The sequence below is a fragment of the Emydura macquarii genome, unplaced genomic scaffold (genome assembly GCF_026122565.2).
Source record: "Emydura macquarii macquarii isolate MOO-44397 ecotype Brisbane River unplaced genomic scaffold, CSIRO-AGI_Emac_v2 contig_3108, whole genome shotgun sequence".
In the NCBI taxonomy this organism is placed as follows: domain Eukaryota; kingdom Metazoa; phylum Chordata; order Testudines; family Chelidae; genus Emydura; species Emydura macquarii.
The window spans coordinates 2,358,113-2,374,036 of NW_027133245.1; the positions used below are offsets into that span (position 1 = coordinate 2,358,113).

The following is a 15,924-nucleotide window of genomic DNA, read 5'->3' on the forward strand; positions in this document are numbered from 1 at the left end:
AATCTGATCTTCTCCCCTCTTTTAAGTTGAACCTAAAAAGATGACAGAAGCTCGGTAGAGTAGAAGGGGTGCAGGAAGAAGCCTATTGCACGTCAGCCACTGCTAACATTGCCTCATTTGTGAACTAGCAGCATTCTTTCTACCTTGTTTCATGCAGGGAGCACAAGACTCAAGTGAAAATCTTGAAGTGGATAGAATCTTTAAGGAAGTTCAGCTTTCACATGAACCTGTTTTTCCAAGAAACCATTTATTTCCCTTTGACCCCCCCAAGACCATATTAGATGTTTTAAAACAAAAACAATGTGAATTTTGAACCGAATTAGGTGTTCAATTGTGAGTACAAAAATACATGATTTTAGCAATATGGTGTATATATTCCATTTTTATCACATTTGTTGATTTTGTGCCTTGTAAACCCTTTCTCTAATAATCTTTAACTGCACTATGTAATGATGTGTTCACTTAGGGCAATCCCTTGAAAGCACATGATCCAGGAAAAGAGGGAATTCTTTTGATCCCATTAGATGGACAGAAAAGACAGCATATGAAGCAATGGATTATAGAATAAAGGAAAACATCCTCTCTCTCTCTCTCTCCAAGACAACCAGGGAGACTGCACTAAAGGGGTGCAAATTTGGGTTTCCTTAGTGCTTCAGGCAATGTCATATGGGTGAGTGGTGAATAGCTACTCAGGATCAAGGAATTTGGGACAGTTGCCTGTTACACTTGCAATATGTTTAAATCTAACGAACCTCTACACTGATAATACAGCTGTAGCAAACTATAATATTTGAATTCAAAAACCTTGAAGCGTTGTCTCAGATTAGTCAAATGCATTATGAGTTATTTGCATATCTACAATTGATCTGCGTGATGCTATTTTAATTATCATCTGATGATGGTTGCTTGCTAGATTAATGCAAATGATGAGAACAGAAAACCATTTAACAGCAGGAAAATAATTTTAAACCATAAATGAACCTGCTTAGGGCAGTGTCATTTGGTTGTTCTGGTCCAGACAGACCTTTCAGCAGTTTTTGATACCATTGACCATGGATTGCTGCTTCAGAGATTAACGGATGTTGCTGTGTGGCCAGAACTGCCCTCCAGTGGTTCAAGTGATATTATGGATTACAGAGTCAGTTGGCGATAATGGAAAAAGATTTATCATTACGAAGGGATTTGATTTGCAGTGCACTTCAAATTTCCCTTCTTGTTCAATATACATATGAAGGATCTCTTGGTGATAATTTCATAAAACGGTTTGAATAGATGCTGCTGACATGGAACTATATCTCACTGAATCTGTGGAGCCAGCACATTCAGTCTCTTTTATGGAGGAAAGCCATAATGATAGGCCATTCGAAAACAGAGCAGCCTTGTCCCTTGATCCAATGAAAACAAGATTTGTTGCTGGTTAGAAATCATTCAGCGATAGATTTCCATGAAAAAGAAGGGGTCACAAGTGATGCCAAAATTCTTAGCTCACTTATTTGTTAAATGTATTTTGGAATTTTTTTCAGTAATGCAATTTGTGTAGGCTACACCTATTTATGCTATGAACAGTTTACAAGAGCAACACATGCTTATGGATCACAAGATTCAATTAGTGTAATTCCCTTTCTTTAACAGATTATAGTATGGCTCCTTCATCACCTGCAGCTAGTTCAGGATGCAGAAATGTGCCATAAATCTGCCATCAGTATACAATGCTTGCCCTCTTTTCTTTACATTGATTGAATATACCAAGGTAGATTGGTTTTAGCTGGACTTTGGATTCAGGAACGGGCAGTTAGGAAAACTGGGAGCTGCTCTCTGTACTCCTGTTTGCTACAGTCTCTTTGACCACTTCTTCCTGTCCCTCTCTAGCCCCTGTGCTGTGAGTTGAAGGGAGGGCTTAGGATCTAGGTATGCTGGCTGAATACAGTGTTGTGCCCAGTCTGGGCCCAGTTTGAAGCCTCAAATCTCAATTCCCTGCCCCCGACTCTCAAAATCCTGCAATGACCACTAAATATTTTTAGAAAGGGATCTTCCTAGCCTTCTCTAAAGCAATATAATTAATTAGCTATTCCCAGTCTATCCGCCTTGCTTCCGAGTTCTCTAGAGAAATAAAAATGCCAAATTATTTAACTCTTCCTGCCCCTTGGACATTTTTAAATGGGTCCTAATTCATTTTAACTTGCAGAAACTTTTCTAGTGGCTCCAGAGTGTGAGTACCAAGCTGAGGGCAGACTGTTAAGAAGCAGGTTACAAACCCCAGCTGGCTGTGAATTCTATACTTAGATTTCACCAAGCAGATATCAAGTGTAAACTTCTCAGTCACTGTAACAGTCTAACCATAGTACCCCAGTCGATCTTGGGTACTCCAGCGTATCTTGCCATCTAGACAAACCTTACACCAAAAAAAAAAAGTCACAATAATATAGAGGTTACATCTCATCCCAAAGGACCAGTCACTTAACCCAGGTCAATTGCACTTTAGATCTCACACTAATTAAAACACTCAATCTTATAATAAAATAATTAAACTTTTATTAACTAAGAAAAAGAAATGAGTTATATACAAGTTTAAAGCAGTAAACATACACACAAATAAATTGCAGTGTTAGGTCCCAAAAACTGGTAAAACATCTTTAATAAGCAAGATCTATATGTCCTTTAGGGCTAACACAGGCCAAGCATTGGGGATCTTTTGCTTATACTTAGTAATCTCTATCCCTCAGAGTCCAAACAGCATAAAGATCTAGTTTCTTCTTGACAGGGATTTTTAATTCCTTCCACTAGAGTTCAGGCAAATGGGACAAGGCCATATGTATGTGTGGGGGAGTAATTAACAAAGAAAGTCTTCGTTCTTTGATGTTTCACAATGGCTCATTTGATTTCAATGGGCCTTCTTGATGGGCAGGCTTAACACCTCGTGTAGGAAGCCAGCATTTTACATTAGTTAATGCTTCTTTCCTATTTGGTGAATTACACAGTTACAGAGGTTTACAATGCAAACACTCAGTATAATCTTATATCATGGGGTACAGCTGTTAAAAGTGAGATGAATACATGGAGCATCCTACAAGCATTTCATACAATCTTAAACACCAAACACATTCTTATACCATTAATATCTATTTTAACAATACTAACACATAAGTGAGAGACAGACTGCTTTCCAGCTGTGTGTTGGTCAGTTCTCAGTTGATCCCTAGGTCTGCACATGGTCTACCAGTATCACAGCTCTTTTCACATAGACATAGTTATAAGAAAACAGCAAAAAACATGCAGTACTCTTTCTGTATTGGAAATGAAAGCACCCATTGATCTCCTTAGCTACATTCACAAAATTTCTTTTAGATGTGAATTTTTCTAAGTCTTCCTTAAAGATTCACCAGGAAAAACTGGCAAAGAGCTAAATCTCATTCTCAAAAATCTCAGAGTTTAAATCCCCAGGGTAGCTGCTTCCTAAGTTTCAAGTCTCTCTCGTTAGGTCTTCACTACTGAGACTTTTCAGTTTCTTGCCTGTCAAAAAAGAAAACCATTCTATGACTCCATCATAGAATCATAGAATATTAGAGTTGGAAGGGACCTCAGGAGGTCATCTAGTCCAACCACCTGCTCAAAGCAGGACTAACTTCAGCTAAATCATCCCAGCCAGGGCTTTGTCAAGCCTCAGCTTAAAAACCTCTAAAGATGGAGATTCCACTACCTCCATAGGTAACCCATTGCAGGGCTTCACCACCCTCCTAATGAAAAACGTTTCCCTAATATCCAACCTAGACCTCCCCCACTGCAACTTGAGACCACTGCTCCTTGTTCCGTCACCTACTAGCATTGAGAACAGCCTAGCTCCATCTCCCTGGAACCCCCTTTTACGTAGTTAAAGGCTGCTATCAAATCCCCCCTCATTCTTCTCTTCTGCAGACTAAACAAGCCTAGTTCCTTCAGCCTCTCAGAAGTCTTGTGCTCCAGCCCCCTAATAATTTTTGTTGCCCTCCGCTGGACTCTCTCCAATTTGTCCACATCCTTTTGTAGTGGGAGGCCCAAAAACTGGACACAATACTCCAAATGAGGCCCCACCAATGCCAAATTGAGAGGAATAATTACTTCCCTCGATCTGCTGGCAATGCTCCTACTAATGCAGCCCAATATGCTATTAGCCTTCTTGGCAACCGGGGCACACTGCTGACTCATATTCAACTTCTTATCCACTGTTACCCCCAGGTCCTTTTCTGCAGAACTGCTGCCTCACTCATCGGTCCCCAGTCTGTAGCTGTGTATGGGATTCTTCTTTCCAAAGTGAAGGACTCTGCATTTGTCCTTGTTGAACCTCATCAGATTTCTTTTGGCCCAAGCCTCCAATTTGTCTAAGTCACTCTGTATCCTATCCTTACCTCCCAGGGTATCTACCACTCCCCCCCAGCTTAGTGTCGTCCGCAAACTTGCTGAGGGTGCAATCTACCCCATCCTCCAGATCATTAATGAAGATGTTGAACAAAACCAGCCCCAGGACCAAGCCCTAGGGCACTCCGCTTGTAACCGGCTGCCAGCTAGACATTCATCACTACCCATTGAGCCCAATGATCTAGCCAGCTCTCTATCCATCTTATAGTCCATTCATCCAATCTATATGTCTTTAACTTGCTGATAAGAATACTGTGGGAGACTGTATGGGCATGGGGACAAAGGATGTCAGTGCTGGGCCACATTCCTGGGGGGCTGGGAGTTGGGCCCAGGCTTTGGACATGAATTGTCTTCTGCAGGACCCATAACTTGGGCTAAAAAGGCCATATACTACACACAAGCAATAATAATGTGCAAACCACAGCACTTTTCCAGCCTTGAAGTCAGGGACAGAGGGAACAAATCAGGGCAACTTTCTAGCAGTGGCTGGAGCTGGGCAGACCACCCGATAGGTACCATGGTAACGAGGGCAAAATATGAGTGGGCTATGTTCTCCCTTTCATTCCTCCACCCACCACCTGGACAAAGAATGTAGTAAGAAGAGTGTTATCTCTTCTTTCCCAGACCTCTGGTTCTTCCCTTATTGCTAATTGGTTATTTTTATAGTAAAAATGCATATGCCATGCAAGTTAAGTAGTAAATAATAAACAGAGGCAGGTATAATTATATTCCTCCCATACTCATTAATATTCATTTTATAATCATTTCTATCACCAAACAGAGATTTTATGGGGCGTTGTAGAAGTGTGTGTATTTAAATATTATTTTAGATAAAAAGTTGTAAAGTAGTGAACTCGGGGCTCACTTTGTTGGTCGTGAGGCAAAGGGGAAGAGTGGACTAGAAGCTGTAAGTGAATAAATGCTCCTGATCACTCCACCCAGCTCAATCTCTCTCTTCAACCAACCCTGCAACATTTTGGCGCAGCGAGCAGGGTGCCAGGGTTCCCTGTTTGTGAGCAGCAGATCAAGAGGAGCACGGCCCCTAGTTGGTTGTTCCAGCACTTGCACCAAGAAGTTGTCCGCAACACTCTCCAAAAACTTTCTGGATTGTCTATGCTCTGCTGTATTGCTCCTCCAGAAGATGTCAGGGTGACTGAAGTCCCCCATAAGAACCAGGTTCTGTGAACTGGAAACCTTCCTTAGTTAACTGAAGAAAGCCTCATCTACCTCATCCTCCTGGTCTGGTGGTCTATAACAGATATGCACCATGATATCACCCTTGTTATTCTTGCTTCTAAACTTAACCCAGAGACTCTCAACTGGCTTATCTCCAGTTTCATACTGGAGCTCAGAGCAATCATCGTGCTCTCTTACTTATTTATGCATTATTATTATCTCATACTTATTTATGCATCCTATCATCCAATTGTCTAAGTCAGGATGAAAACCTCACATTTAAGTAACTTTTTTGGGATCTGATGATCTTTTATCATTTGCAAATTTGCCTGGCATTACTTTCCTCCTTTGAGATTGTTTCTCTCTGAATTGTCTGGATATTCCCTAATGTTTCGGTCTGTGAATCAACAGCTTCCCTACATGCAACAAAACACAGGAAACTATCATTCAGATACAACATCTAAAAGACCACCAATTAAACCACAAACCACTTAATGTCAAGATCTGGACTTGGAAATTTTTTGCTCACAATATTAGTTTTTGTTAAGCTAGGATACCAGCTCTTCGGCACAAGAACTGAAAACTCTGAAATGTTCACTGGAAGGCTATCCATTTCTGACTTATGTTCTGGTGTCAGATTGTGTGAAGCCTTGATCTGCTCTAAAGCATCAAGAATGCCCTCAATCTGATTTCACAGCAGATAGCTTGCCTTTGCCCTTGGGTTACTATCTTATTACATGTGGCATTTTAATGTAATGCTAATATGCTATTTCAACACACCCCAGGGACTAGAAGAAGAGTAAATTAGGGTATACTATCTTTGAAAAATTCCAAAATATGGAACAACTATTGCAGCAGCTACTCCAACAAGATTCAGCGAGTGGGCAGCACATGGGTTGAAAGATGTGTGTTGATTTGCCTGCTGAATTGGATTTTCAACACCTTTGTATGCTGCAGCCGTGATTGTCATAACTTTGTCTTCTGCAATCAGCAAGATGTACAATCATCTCTGTAATATCCTCCTCTGTTTTCGGGAGGATATCAGTGAAATCTACTAAGCTCTCAACAACTTTTGCTCTCTCTTTCGAAACCTCAATACCAAGACATTGGTTCCATTCAGGAGAGGTTTGGAGTACAATCAATCAAACATAACAGAGAAATATTTAGCTTTCCTAACAACCTTGTCAAAAAGAATCTGCCATACTTTCCTTGTGATCCTACTGATTTTGATTTCAGTTTGATAGGTATGTCACCTTTGCAGTACTGGCCTTAAATACCTTCTACATGATCTCACAACACCACTATCATACCTTGCAAGCAATTCAAGTAAACCTAAAAAATTACCATTACAAGGCCTGACTAATTTCTCATCTCCATCTGTTCCTTTGAACATTAATATTGATATATTTGCTTGCTACAGTAAAAGTTTGTAGACCCAGTTTTATAGTTAACAGGGAAGACGAGGAGTTTGATTGGAAAAGCAAACAGGTGAAATAGAACAAGGAAGCAAGAATCAAACTCTACATCCCACAGCAGGTGGACAGATTTATACTAGCTCAGCTTGAGCTAACATGCTCAAAATAGTAGTGTGGCCATTGTGGCGATGGCAGCAACTCAGACTAACAGTTTGAGTCCAAGCGCATTGGCCCGAACCCCCTGGCAAAAAGTAAAGCAAAAAACACAAGGCCTTTGATGGGCTGTGGCCCAGTTTCTCTGGAACTATTTGAACACCTCTTTGCACGGCCTTGGCTCAATGCCTGCAGGAAGTCTCCATTGGGAGATTTATTAATGGTTTCATCAGACCAGAATGAGTCAGAGAATCTGTCCTCCTATATTTGAGACCTGTTCTTCACATCTACATTCAGACACCAGCCACCATTTAAGATTCTCATTATCATGCCTTAAGTCAGTAGGCAAGCTGGAATCTACTATTGTGGTGTGCCCTAAGGCTGGAGAACCCCCTCTTGAATTTCAGGTCACAACTTCTTTCACCAATTAAAGAAAAATACAATCTTTTTACTCTAAAAATATTAGTTCAAAAGATTTACATTAGATTGACAACTATTGGCCTTATCTGAATGGGATTCTGCCACAGACTCCATAGGGAACTGAGTTGGAACCTTTATTATCATCCTTCACCTCTTTCCTTTTCCCATTTTCAGGTTTATTGTTAAGCATTTTTAGAGAGCAGTATTTTATTTTATTTCTTTAAAGTTTGTTAAATTGGTTGTATTATAATGAATAGCTTCCAAACATTTTGACAGGAGTTAGGGGATTTAATGTATAAAATTATTACAATTCTCTACACCTAACGAGAAAAACAAACATAATGCAGCTTGAAGTATCCTAAAGTTCAGATTTCTAAGATGATGATGATACTGTATGAAAGGTTCACAGGATATTTTCCTTCACTAGATCAATGCCACAGTCATAATGCCTCTAGTATACTGGAAGTTATTGCACAAAAGTTCTAGGGTACTAAGTCAGTTAAAGACATTTATAGGAAAAAAAATGTCAAGAGCAGAGCTGATACACAAAGAACTTTCATCTGTGGTAATGAACGCTTGCATCTTTTCTGAATCTTCTAGCTAGATAAATAAAAACTTTCTCAGGCTAAAAACAAGAAAAAGATCAGATTAGCTGCAGTTAGGATTTAAGAACTATGTATCAGTTCCAATAAATAAAATATGTATATTTAAAAATCTATGTTTTGAATAGAATATTGTATCCAGGCTTTCTTAAAAATTTCCTTTCTTTAGGTACCAAGGTCCACAGTATGACAGATATGGCAAAATCCTTGACAAATGTTATTGAATTAAGTTTAAGTACATTTGCAGGCCATTGTAATAAAAGCAGAGTTTATGTATTAATGTGGACCAGAACTGTATGCAACTTCTATAGGAGAAGATGGAATGTGAACCCTGGGAAGTGTTATGAACTTCAAAGGATTATACTGAACAATGGGCCAGACAAGAATGGACTTTTGGGCAAAGAGCAGGAAATTTCTAGGGAGAAGTGTAAACATAAAAACAGTCTTTCAAAGTTATGCCCTGAGGAGAAGAGCATTGTCTACTGATTACCTTTTCTCAGCATCACAAGATCAAAGGCCCAAGAGGTATCAAGAGAAGACTAATCTATTAATGGGCGTGCTAGTTCTGAGCTAATGCTTTTATGAATTTGTAGCTACAGGGAAAACTCCTTTGTGAAATCTGAAGGACTGACTCCTATCAGAGCTGTTGTAGAAGTTGGAGGTAATCTTTGGTAAGCTTATTGGCATGTGTGTAGGTTCTTCTTTGTTTTTATCTGTAATATTTTCATTTTAAGGATACATGTGCTTGCTTAGAAGGAGCTTAGTGGTAACTTATAACTTTGGGCAATTACCTGGTCATAGCCTTCAAAGAGAAATCAAAGTACAGATGCTGGCCTTTCAGGCAGTCTGGCTTTCTAGGAACATCACAGCATAGGTAGAAAACTGCACAGCCTGAAAAAACCCTGGGCAGATGGGAGAGAGATGCAAGTATCTGCCCAAGAGATGAGACAGCTGAGGAGTTGAGATCCCTGAGTGGATGCTCTCGAGGGACCATGGAGGGGGAAGACAGGTGCAGTTGCCCTGAACTTTGTAACCCAGTTCCTGCAATGAGTTTTCAGGCTGATTCTATCTGATGATGGGTACATCAGAGGGGACAGAGCCAGACCTTTTAGTACCTGGCAGCTGAGCAAGTTCCACCTTCCAAAGGCTATGTTGGTCTTGTAACTTCTACAGCCAAAATAAATATGAATATTATGTTTACCTTTCTGGGAAGCAAAAAGTCGCATAAGTAACTATTGCTACTAATTTACCATGATAAAGATTGAGACATAGCACAAGGAAGACTAATTCCGTTCTATTTGCTAAGGATAAACATTTGAGAAAGCCAAATTACTAGCATCAATATTCCAAATCTCCTAATGGAATTTTTTAAAATGGTTAGCATTTGCTTTTCAAATTAATTCTTCACTAGGTGAAAGCCCATGTTGTCATATGTAACTCGTAAAAAAGCTAAAAATGACTGGGAACTTAAAAACTGGAGAGTTACAGAGCATGAATCCCAGTGATGATTGAATTTGGTGATATTCTAAATAAGAAGAGCTTGCAGGTATGCTTGTAGCTATTTCCATCACTTCACACTGACTCTACAGACATTCTAGGCTCTAGAGTGACACACAGTGACTATCCTGGAATCTTGTTATACAGATGCCTCTGAATTAAGTAATTGCAAGATATAGAGTTGGGGATTTGGCTTACATACAAAAGCCAAATAAATCATCTGCAGTGGGTTTTGGTCAGTGGATTAATAGGCATGGTTTCACTGGAAGTTCCAATGCCTCTCCTAAGCTCAGTTCTGCCTTGCCTTAGATATGGAAAGAAGCAGTGAGGCACTGCTTTACAGTGCCCGTGGATGTGTGCAGGGGCCCCCATGTGGCCTCTCTAAATCCTCCCTCCTCTGTGCAAAGGAAACATAACAGTGGTGCAAAAATATTTTCTGATCTATGAAATGTCTTAGCTAAAGTACTATCAACCAATCAACCAACCACATTTCACTTTCTGCCTTCTTTTAATGGGAAAATAGTGAACTTATTAAAAGAGGAAATATTTGCATAACCAAGCAATATCAGACCTTTTGTGGGTTCCATTTTCAGTATGGAACATAAATTAGCCACAAAAAAGCCTGTAAAGTCCTCAGATTCAGTTGCATCTTTTACTCTCTGATCTACTATAGTTACATTAATATTACTATTTCACCATGTGTTTATAATATCTTCAGGAAAAAAAGGGAAAAAAACCTTATTCTGCTGCTTTTTCATTCTTCTCACGTTTTAATGTTTTATATTTCTAATATGATAACAGATAATATACACAGCAATTTCTTTTTCAAGCAAACTGTGACACTTATAAATTAAATCACAAGGAAGATGAAAGTGAGCAACCTTGTAATTTCCAGGAGTAGAATTCCAGATGTGCTCCTCTCAAACTATGGTTAAGGTGAAAAAAAACAAATTATTCTTATTTTCTTTATTTGCATGTGCAAAGCCTATTTCAAGAGGAAAAAAGAGAAATTCACATATATAGTTTAAACAATAATTCCCCTATGGGGTCTGGAATCAGTATCCAACCAGCTGCTTACATTCCTGCTGTAACTTTGCACCTAAGATGATATTCTATTCACATTGATATCTCAGTCTCAAAACCAAGTATTCTTCATGAATCACATAGTTGCGTCTACTTTTCAAGTATCAGACACGTTTACCAATACTGGGAAACATTAAATATGGGGAACAGTTTCAAGACTGATTTCTGAAACATAACAGAAATAAAGACAATGTGTTATAAAGAACACTAGGAAGTTGATACTGTGAGAATGTGTTTATTGTTTTCCTTTTTATTAACTTTACTAAGTTTACTACAACTGTGATTTGATTTTCTCTATAAATAACCACTTGCTGTCAAAAAGGTCAGAAATCTGTGCATACCAGAAAGAAAATGAGTATATGAGATTCATGTGTTAACTGTCTTATGTGGGGGGTGTGGTGGAAGAAACAGAGACTGTTACTTACATGAAAGTCAAACACTCTCCTAATACAGTGTTGTTCAACAGAATTCAGTGGTGTTCCCCTCTCTGACCACCACGAAAAAATACAACCCAATATATTCCTTTCAAATGGTGGCAGGTATTTGCATTTACTGTATCTGAGTCCCAGACAATCAAGCATACTGGTTCTGAGTATCCAGGGGACAGGGAAGCCTGGTATGAAGGTCCCAAAATAATGCAAATAGTCCTCAGCAGCTACCAGCAGAAAAACTAAAAAAACACTGTCCATTTCCAGCCTTAACACAGCTCCAGAAGCATCTTTCAACCTACCTCATCCACATTTGCATATCCTAAAAGGGTTACCACAGCCTTAGGACTATAATCAACTGCCATTACGTTTCAGTGTTGGGGAGTGTTAAGTAACTTCTGGTCTAGAATATAGGCACTGTGACTGAAGGGATACTCCAAACCCTTGCCGAGCAGTACAGCTACAACTATATTCTTCCCCTTTTCTGTTGTTTTTAGAGGACTTATTCCCAGGCTTATCTTTTTCTAGCCCCATTTCAGCCATTTACATTTTGCCTATTTCTCCTCCTAGTAGAACGCTGGGGGGCTCTCTCAGCTTCTTTGGGCACCAATCTTGCACAGGACTTAAGGATATGCTTAACTTTGCTCATATGAGCAGCAGCATTGGCCCCTCTGAAATTAATGGTAGAACATCCGTTGACTTCAATGCAGCCAGGATGTCTCCCATTGACTTCAATTGACTACTTAACCTAAGAATTGCCATACTGGGTCAGATCAATGATCCATCTATCCCATTATCCTATCTTTTGGCAGTAGTCAGTACTAGATGCTTCAGAGAAAATGAACAGAACAGGGTAATTATTTAATTTTCCATCTCCTGTTATCCAGTCCCAGCTTCAGGCAGTCAGAGGTTTAGGGACACCCAGAACACGAGATTGTGTCCCTCACCCTCTTGGTTAATAGCCTTTGATGGACCTATCTTCCATGAACTTCTCTGAAGGTTTTTTTTAACCCAGTTATACTTTTGACCTTCACAACATCCTCTGGAAACAAGTTCCACAGGATAACTATAAATTGGGTAAATAAGTGCTTCCTTATGTTTGTTTTAAATCTGCTAATTTAATTGGGTGACCCCTGGTTCTTGTGTTATGCAAATGGGTAAACCACACTTCCCTATTCATGTTCTACAATCATAATTTTATAGACCTCTATTATATCCCCCATTAGCTGTCTCTTTTCTAAGATGAACAGTCCTGGACTTTTTAATCTCTCCTCATATGGAAGCTGTTCCATACCTCTTATAATTTTTATTGCCATTCTCTGTACCTTTCCCAACTCTACTTTTGCGAGCAAAGTTACACACCTGCTTAAGTGTTTTGCAATAGCAGGGTCTTGGTGAGTAAATAGAATAACAATTCCCAAAACCCTGATCATCAAAGCAGTTGGGCTGGACAGAATCACAAACATCACCCACGGGAAGGAACTGTCATAGCATACTTAATCTGGCAACCTGTGACTACTGGAGAGGACTCATGTTTCCCCCAGTGTAATTACAATGATTGTTCACACTGGGGAATTTGCAGAGCTTCCATAGACTCTGCTTTTGTAATGTTCCTACTGGCTGGATTGGGAAATGGATGCTTTCAGGAAGTTTACTTTTTAGCTTTGTTTGAATATGTTCATGAAGTATTCTGCACCTTTTAAAGCAAATCTTGTGTTTTCTACAACAGGACCTCGATATCACCCTTAAAATATGGGTGATCTACTTTGTTACTTCTGGAAATAATTAAAAATCTAAAGCTAAGTTAGTGTATCAAAGATCATCGAGTTTCAAAGATGCACATGAGACTTCTAGAAGATTATTTTGAGAGGGTCTTTGTGCCTTTCTATAGCATGACACGTTGAAAAAAATATTTGAGGAGACAAATTCCACCCACAGATGCATGTCCATGTATTAGATGGCAGAATTTCACCTTACATATCTATTCCTGGTAAAGATGCCCAATAAAATATACAGAGGTCATTTATGTAAACTTAGTCTTTTGGCTGTATCATGATCTAAATCAGAACTATGATATTTGCATTTCTAAATACACTCAGTTACCTTGTTACTGAAGGTTTGCTTATAGATGTTACATTAATTATCTTTTCCTATTTTTAGCACCCCTGTCACAAGGAATATTTTCAAAAGGCAAGCCGTAAGAGAATAAACTGATTGTGAATAGAAAAGTCAAAGATGATGATCAATTTAATAAAATTATCAAAAGACAATGACTATTTTGACATATACACAGATTGATAAAGTGTTGCATGATATTTCAATTGCCAGGCAAACACTCATGACTCTTTGTAAATCTTCACCAGTTTTTTGTCTTACAGATAAAGGAGAGAGAGAGCAGTTAATTGTCCATTTCAATTCATTATTTTAAAGACTAAGAATATAATCATGAAGGGAAAATATCAAGGTACCACTTATAAATTTAGATTTTAATCTTGTAGCCTGCAGTTTTCAGGTACATTTTCACGCACATGACTGACTTCAATAGAAACAAAGACTTTTCTGAGGGAGCTTTAACAGCGTAAAGACATTTTGAATAGCTCTTCATTCCTGTCAACATTTGCACTACGCATATTAAAATTCTCCGTACTTCATTGACTAAAACACATTTTAACATTTCTCTCTGATTGTAGGTTAGCATTTGTATGTCAGTGAGAACGTAATAGAATTCAAGTACTGCAAATTTTTTTGTTTTTTAATATATCTAGGAGAGCTACAACCCAGCATGATTCAGTTGAAATGAGCTGCGTTGAACTTTTGAATATATAATGTCTTGATTTAACTATTTTTTCCATAATGGCCTGCTGTTAAGTGATAAAACAATTAAGTTCTTAGCATTATTACAAATGGGTTGCTTTGAAAAGTCTCCATCCAGTTTTAATAAAATTCCCTGCACCTAGTGAAAAAAGATCATACTAACTGAAGCTGGAAGGTACTCAGGTTGAGCTACTTGAACATATTCTTTTCACTGCATTTTGCAGAACTCTGTATTGCTGGGTTCAGACCAAATTAGCAGAATCAAATGTTTCATTCACAACGGTGAGCTTCCTCTTTTGAAGATTAATGTACGTATTTTGCTTCCTCATCTAGAAGAAGGATGATAGCACTTTCTAAGTCATACACAAAGTTTTAGACAACAGTGAATATCCACTCGTTAAACTGCATCTCATCTTTGGCAGTCATGAGTCTTTCACTGCTTTCTCTTTAGGTGTTCTCAAAGCAAGCCTCCATTGAATGCCAGTTTAGAAGGTGCAGAAATCCTGTTCTGCAGTTTCAGGATGAAGAAATTAATTTGAATTATCTGTAAATAAGCCCAAAAGATGCCAAGCACCTACCTTTCGGGAATGTATTTCTTTCACATACAATGGAAGTAGAAATTCAGATATGCCTTCAAGTCGAATTCCTTTCTTGGTGACTCTCAGATTCCCCATTCCATCCTGCAAGTAATAACATATATGTTTCACTTTTGGAAGGAACTACTGTGGAGAAATAAAAAAACCATTCACCCTAAAGTCTAGAAGCACTGAATACAAAGAACACTGAAGAGGGAAGTAAGGTGAAAAATGCACGAAAGAACAAAATGTTCATGCATATGTAGATAATAACTAAGACAGAGAACTTTTCAAAAGCTGCAAAAGACATTTAAAAAAATTAAAAAATAATCATCCAGTAATTTGAAGAGAAATATTACTTTTACAATCATTAGTCAAAGTCTGTGCAGGGTCTGGGGTGAGTGGAAGGATGAAGCCTCCTCGAAATTCCAAATATGCAGCGGTTTTGAGTAAAAACAAATGTGGTTACAAAGATGATCTATAGTTAACATCCTATTGAATATGAAAAGAGACCTTTTATACCTGTATTGAGGGCAAATCCTGTTCTTTTCTTTGTGGTTGTGAAAATTCATCTTATAGCAAAACTAATGCTGTTCCAGTGAGCAAAGGCTAGGGTCAGGATTGGAGGGAACCCACGCAAGGGATGATCTCTGCCTGCTGCCACTCACTGGAGAACTGAATACAGCTTCACCATCCATAATTTTATATGAACACATTATCTATCCTTCACTAGCAATACTTCATTGGGGGGAGAAGAGGCAGGGAGGCTACTCAAGGCCCAGAGGATGGAGAAAAAAACCATAGAACAGCATTTCCACTGTGCAGTAGTCTTTGCAGAAGCAGTGTTCACCAAAACTCAGCTGAGCAACTGGAGCTGTGAAATATTAACCGGGATAAACAATGGCTGCAAGTTCTGAGTGTCACCCGTCCATGCCTAGGGCAGCCACCTAGAAATGCCAAGGTCAGGGCAAGCTGTAAAAAGGGGAGCAGATTCTCCCTGTACTGGTGGGTGGCACTGAAGCCAGACTTTCCAATGAGCCACAAACAGTGCTTGTGATTCCCCATACTGGTTATCAAGAAGCCAGTATACAAATACACACAGTCCCCTTTATTGCATTCCAGTCTCCGGCTTCCCAATCAGCCACTAAGTCCAGTAAAGAGATCAGTTATTTAAACTCTATGATCTTTACTAAAAAGGTTCCCTCTGACCCCAAAGAGTCAGCCACAGTACCAGATCAATACAAGTTTGGATCTTACCCAAAATACCACGCTGCCAGCCAATCCTTTAGTAACAAAAACTAAAGGTTTATTATAAAAGAAAGAAACAAACCATAAGAGAAATGTTAAAGGATTAAAGCAATCAGACACA

General features: G+C 38.9%; 1 protein-coding gene across 6 annotated transcripts in view; it reads right to left on the reverse strand.

The window, feature by feature from the left end:
• SGCZ (sarcoglycan zeta) overlaps positions 1-15,924 on the reverse strand; it is a 764,963-nt gene that overhangs the window by 170,969 nt on the left and 578,070 nt on the right. For all 6 annotated transcript variants that reach the window (XM_067530568.1, XM_067530570.1, XM_067530571.1 and 3 more), the window contains one exon: positions 14,559-14,660. In XM_067530568.1, coding sequence (XP_067386669.1) covers positions 14,559-14,660 — 102 coding nt within the window. The remainder of the gene's footprint in view (positions 1-14,558; positions 14,661-15,924) is intronic.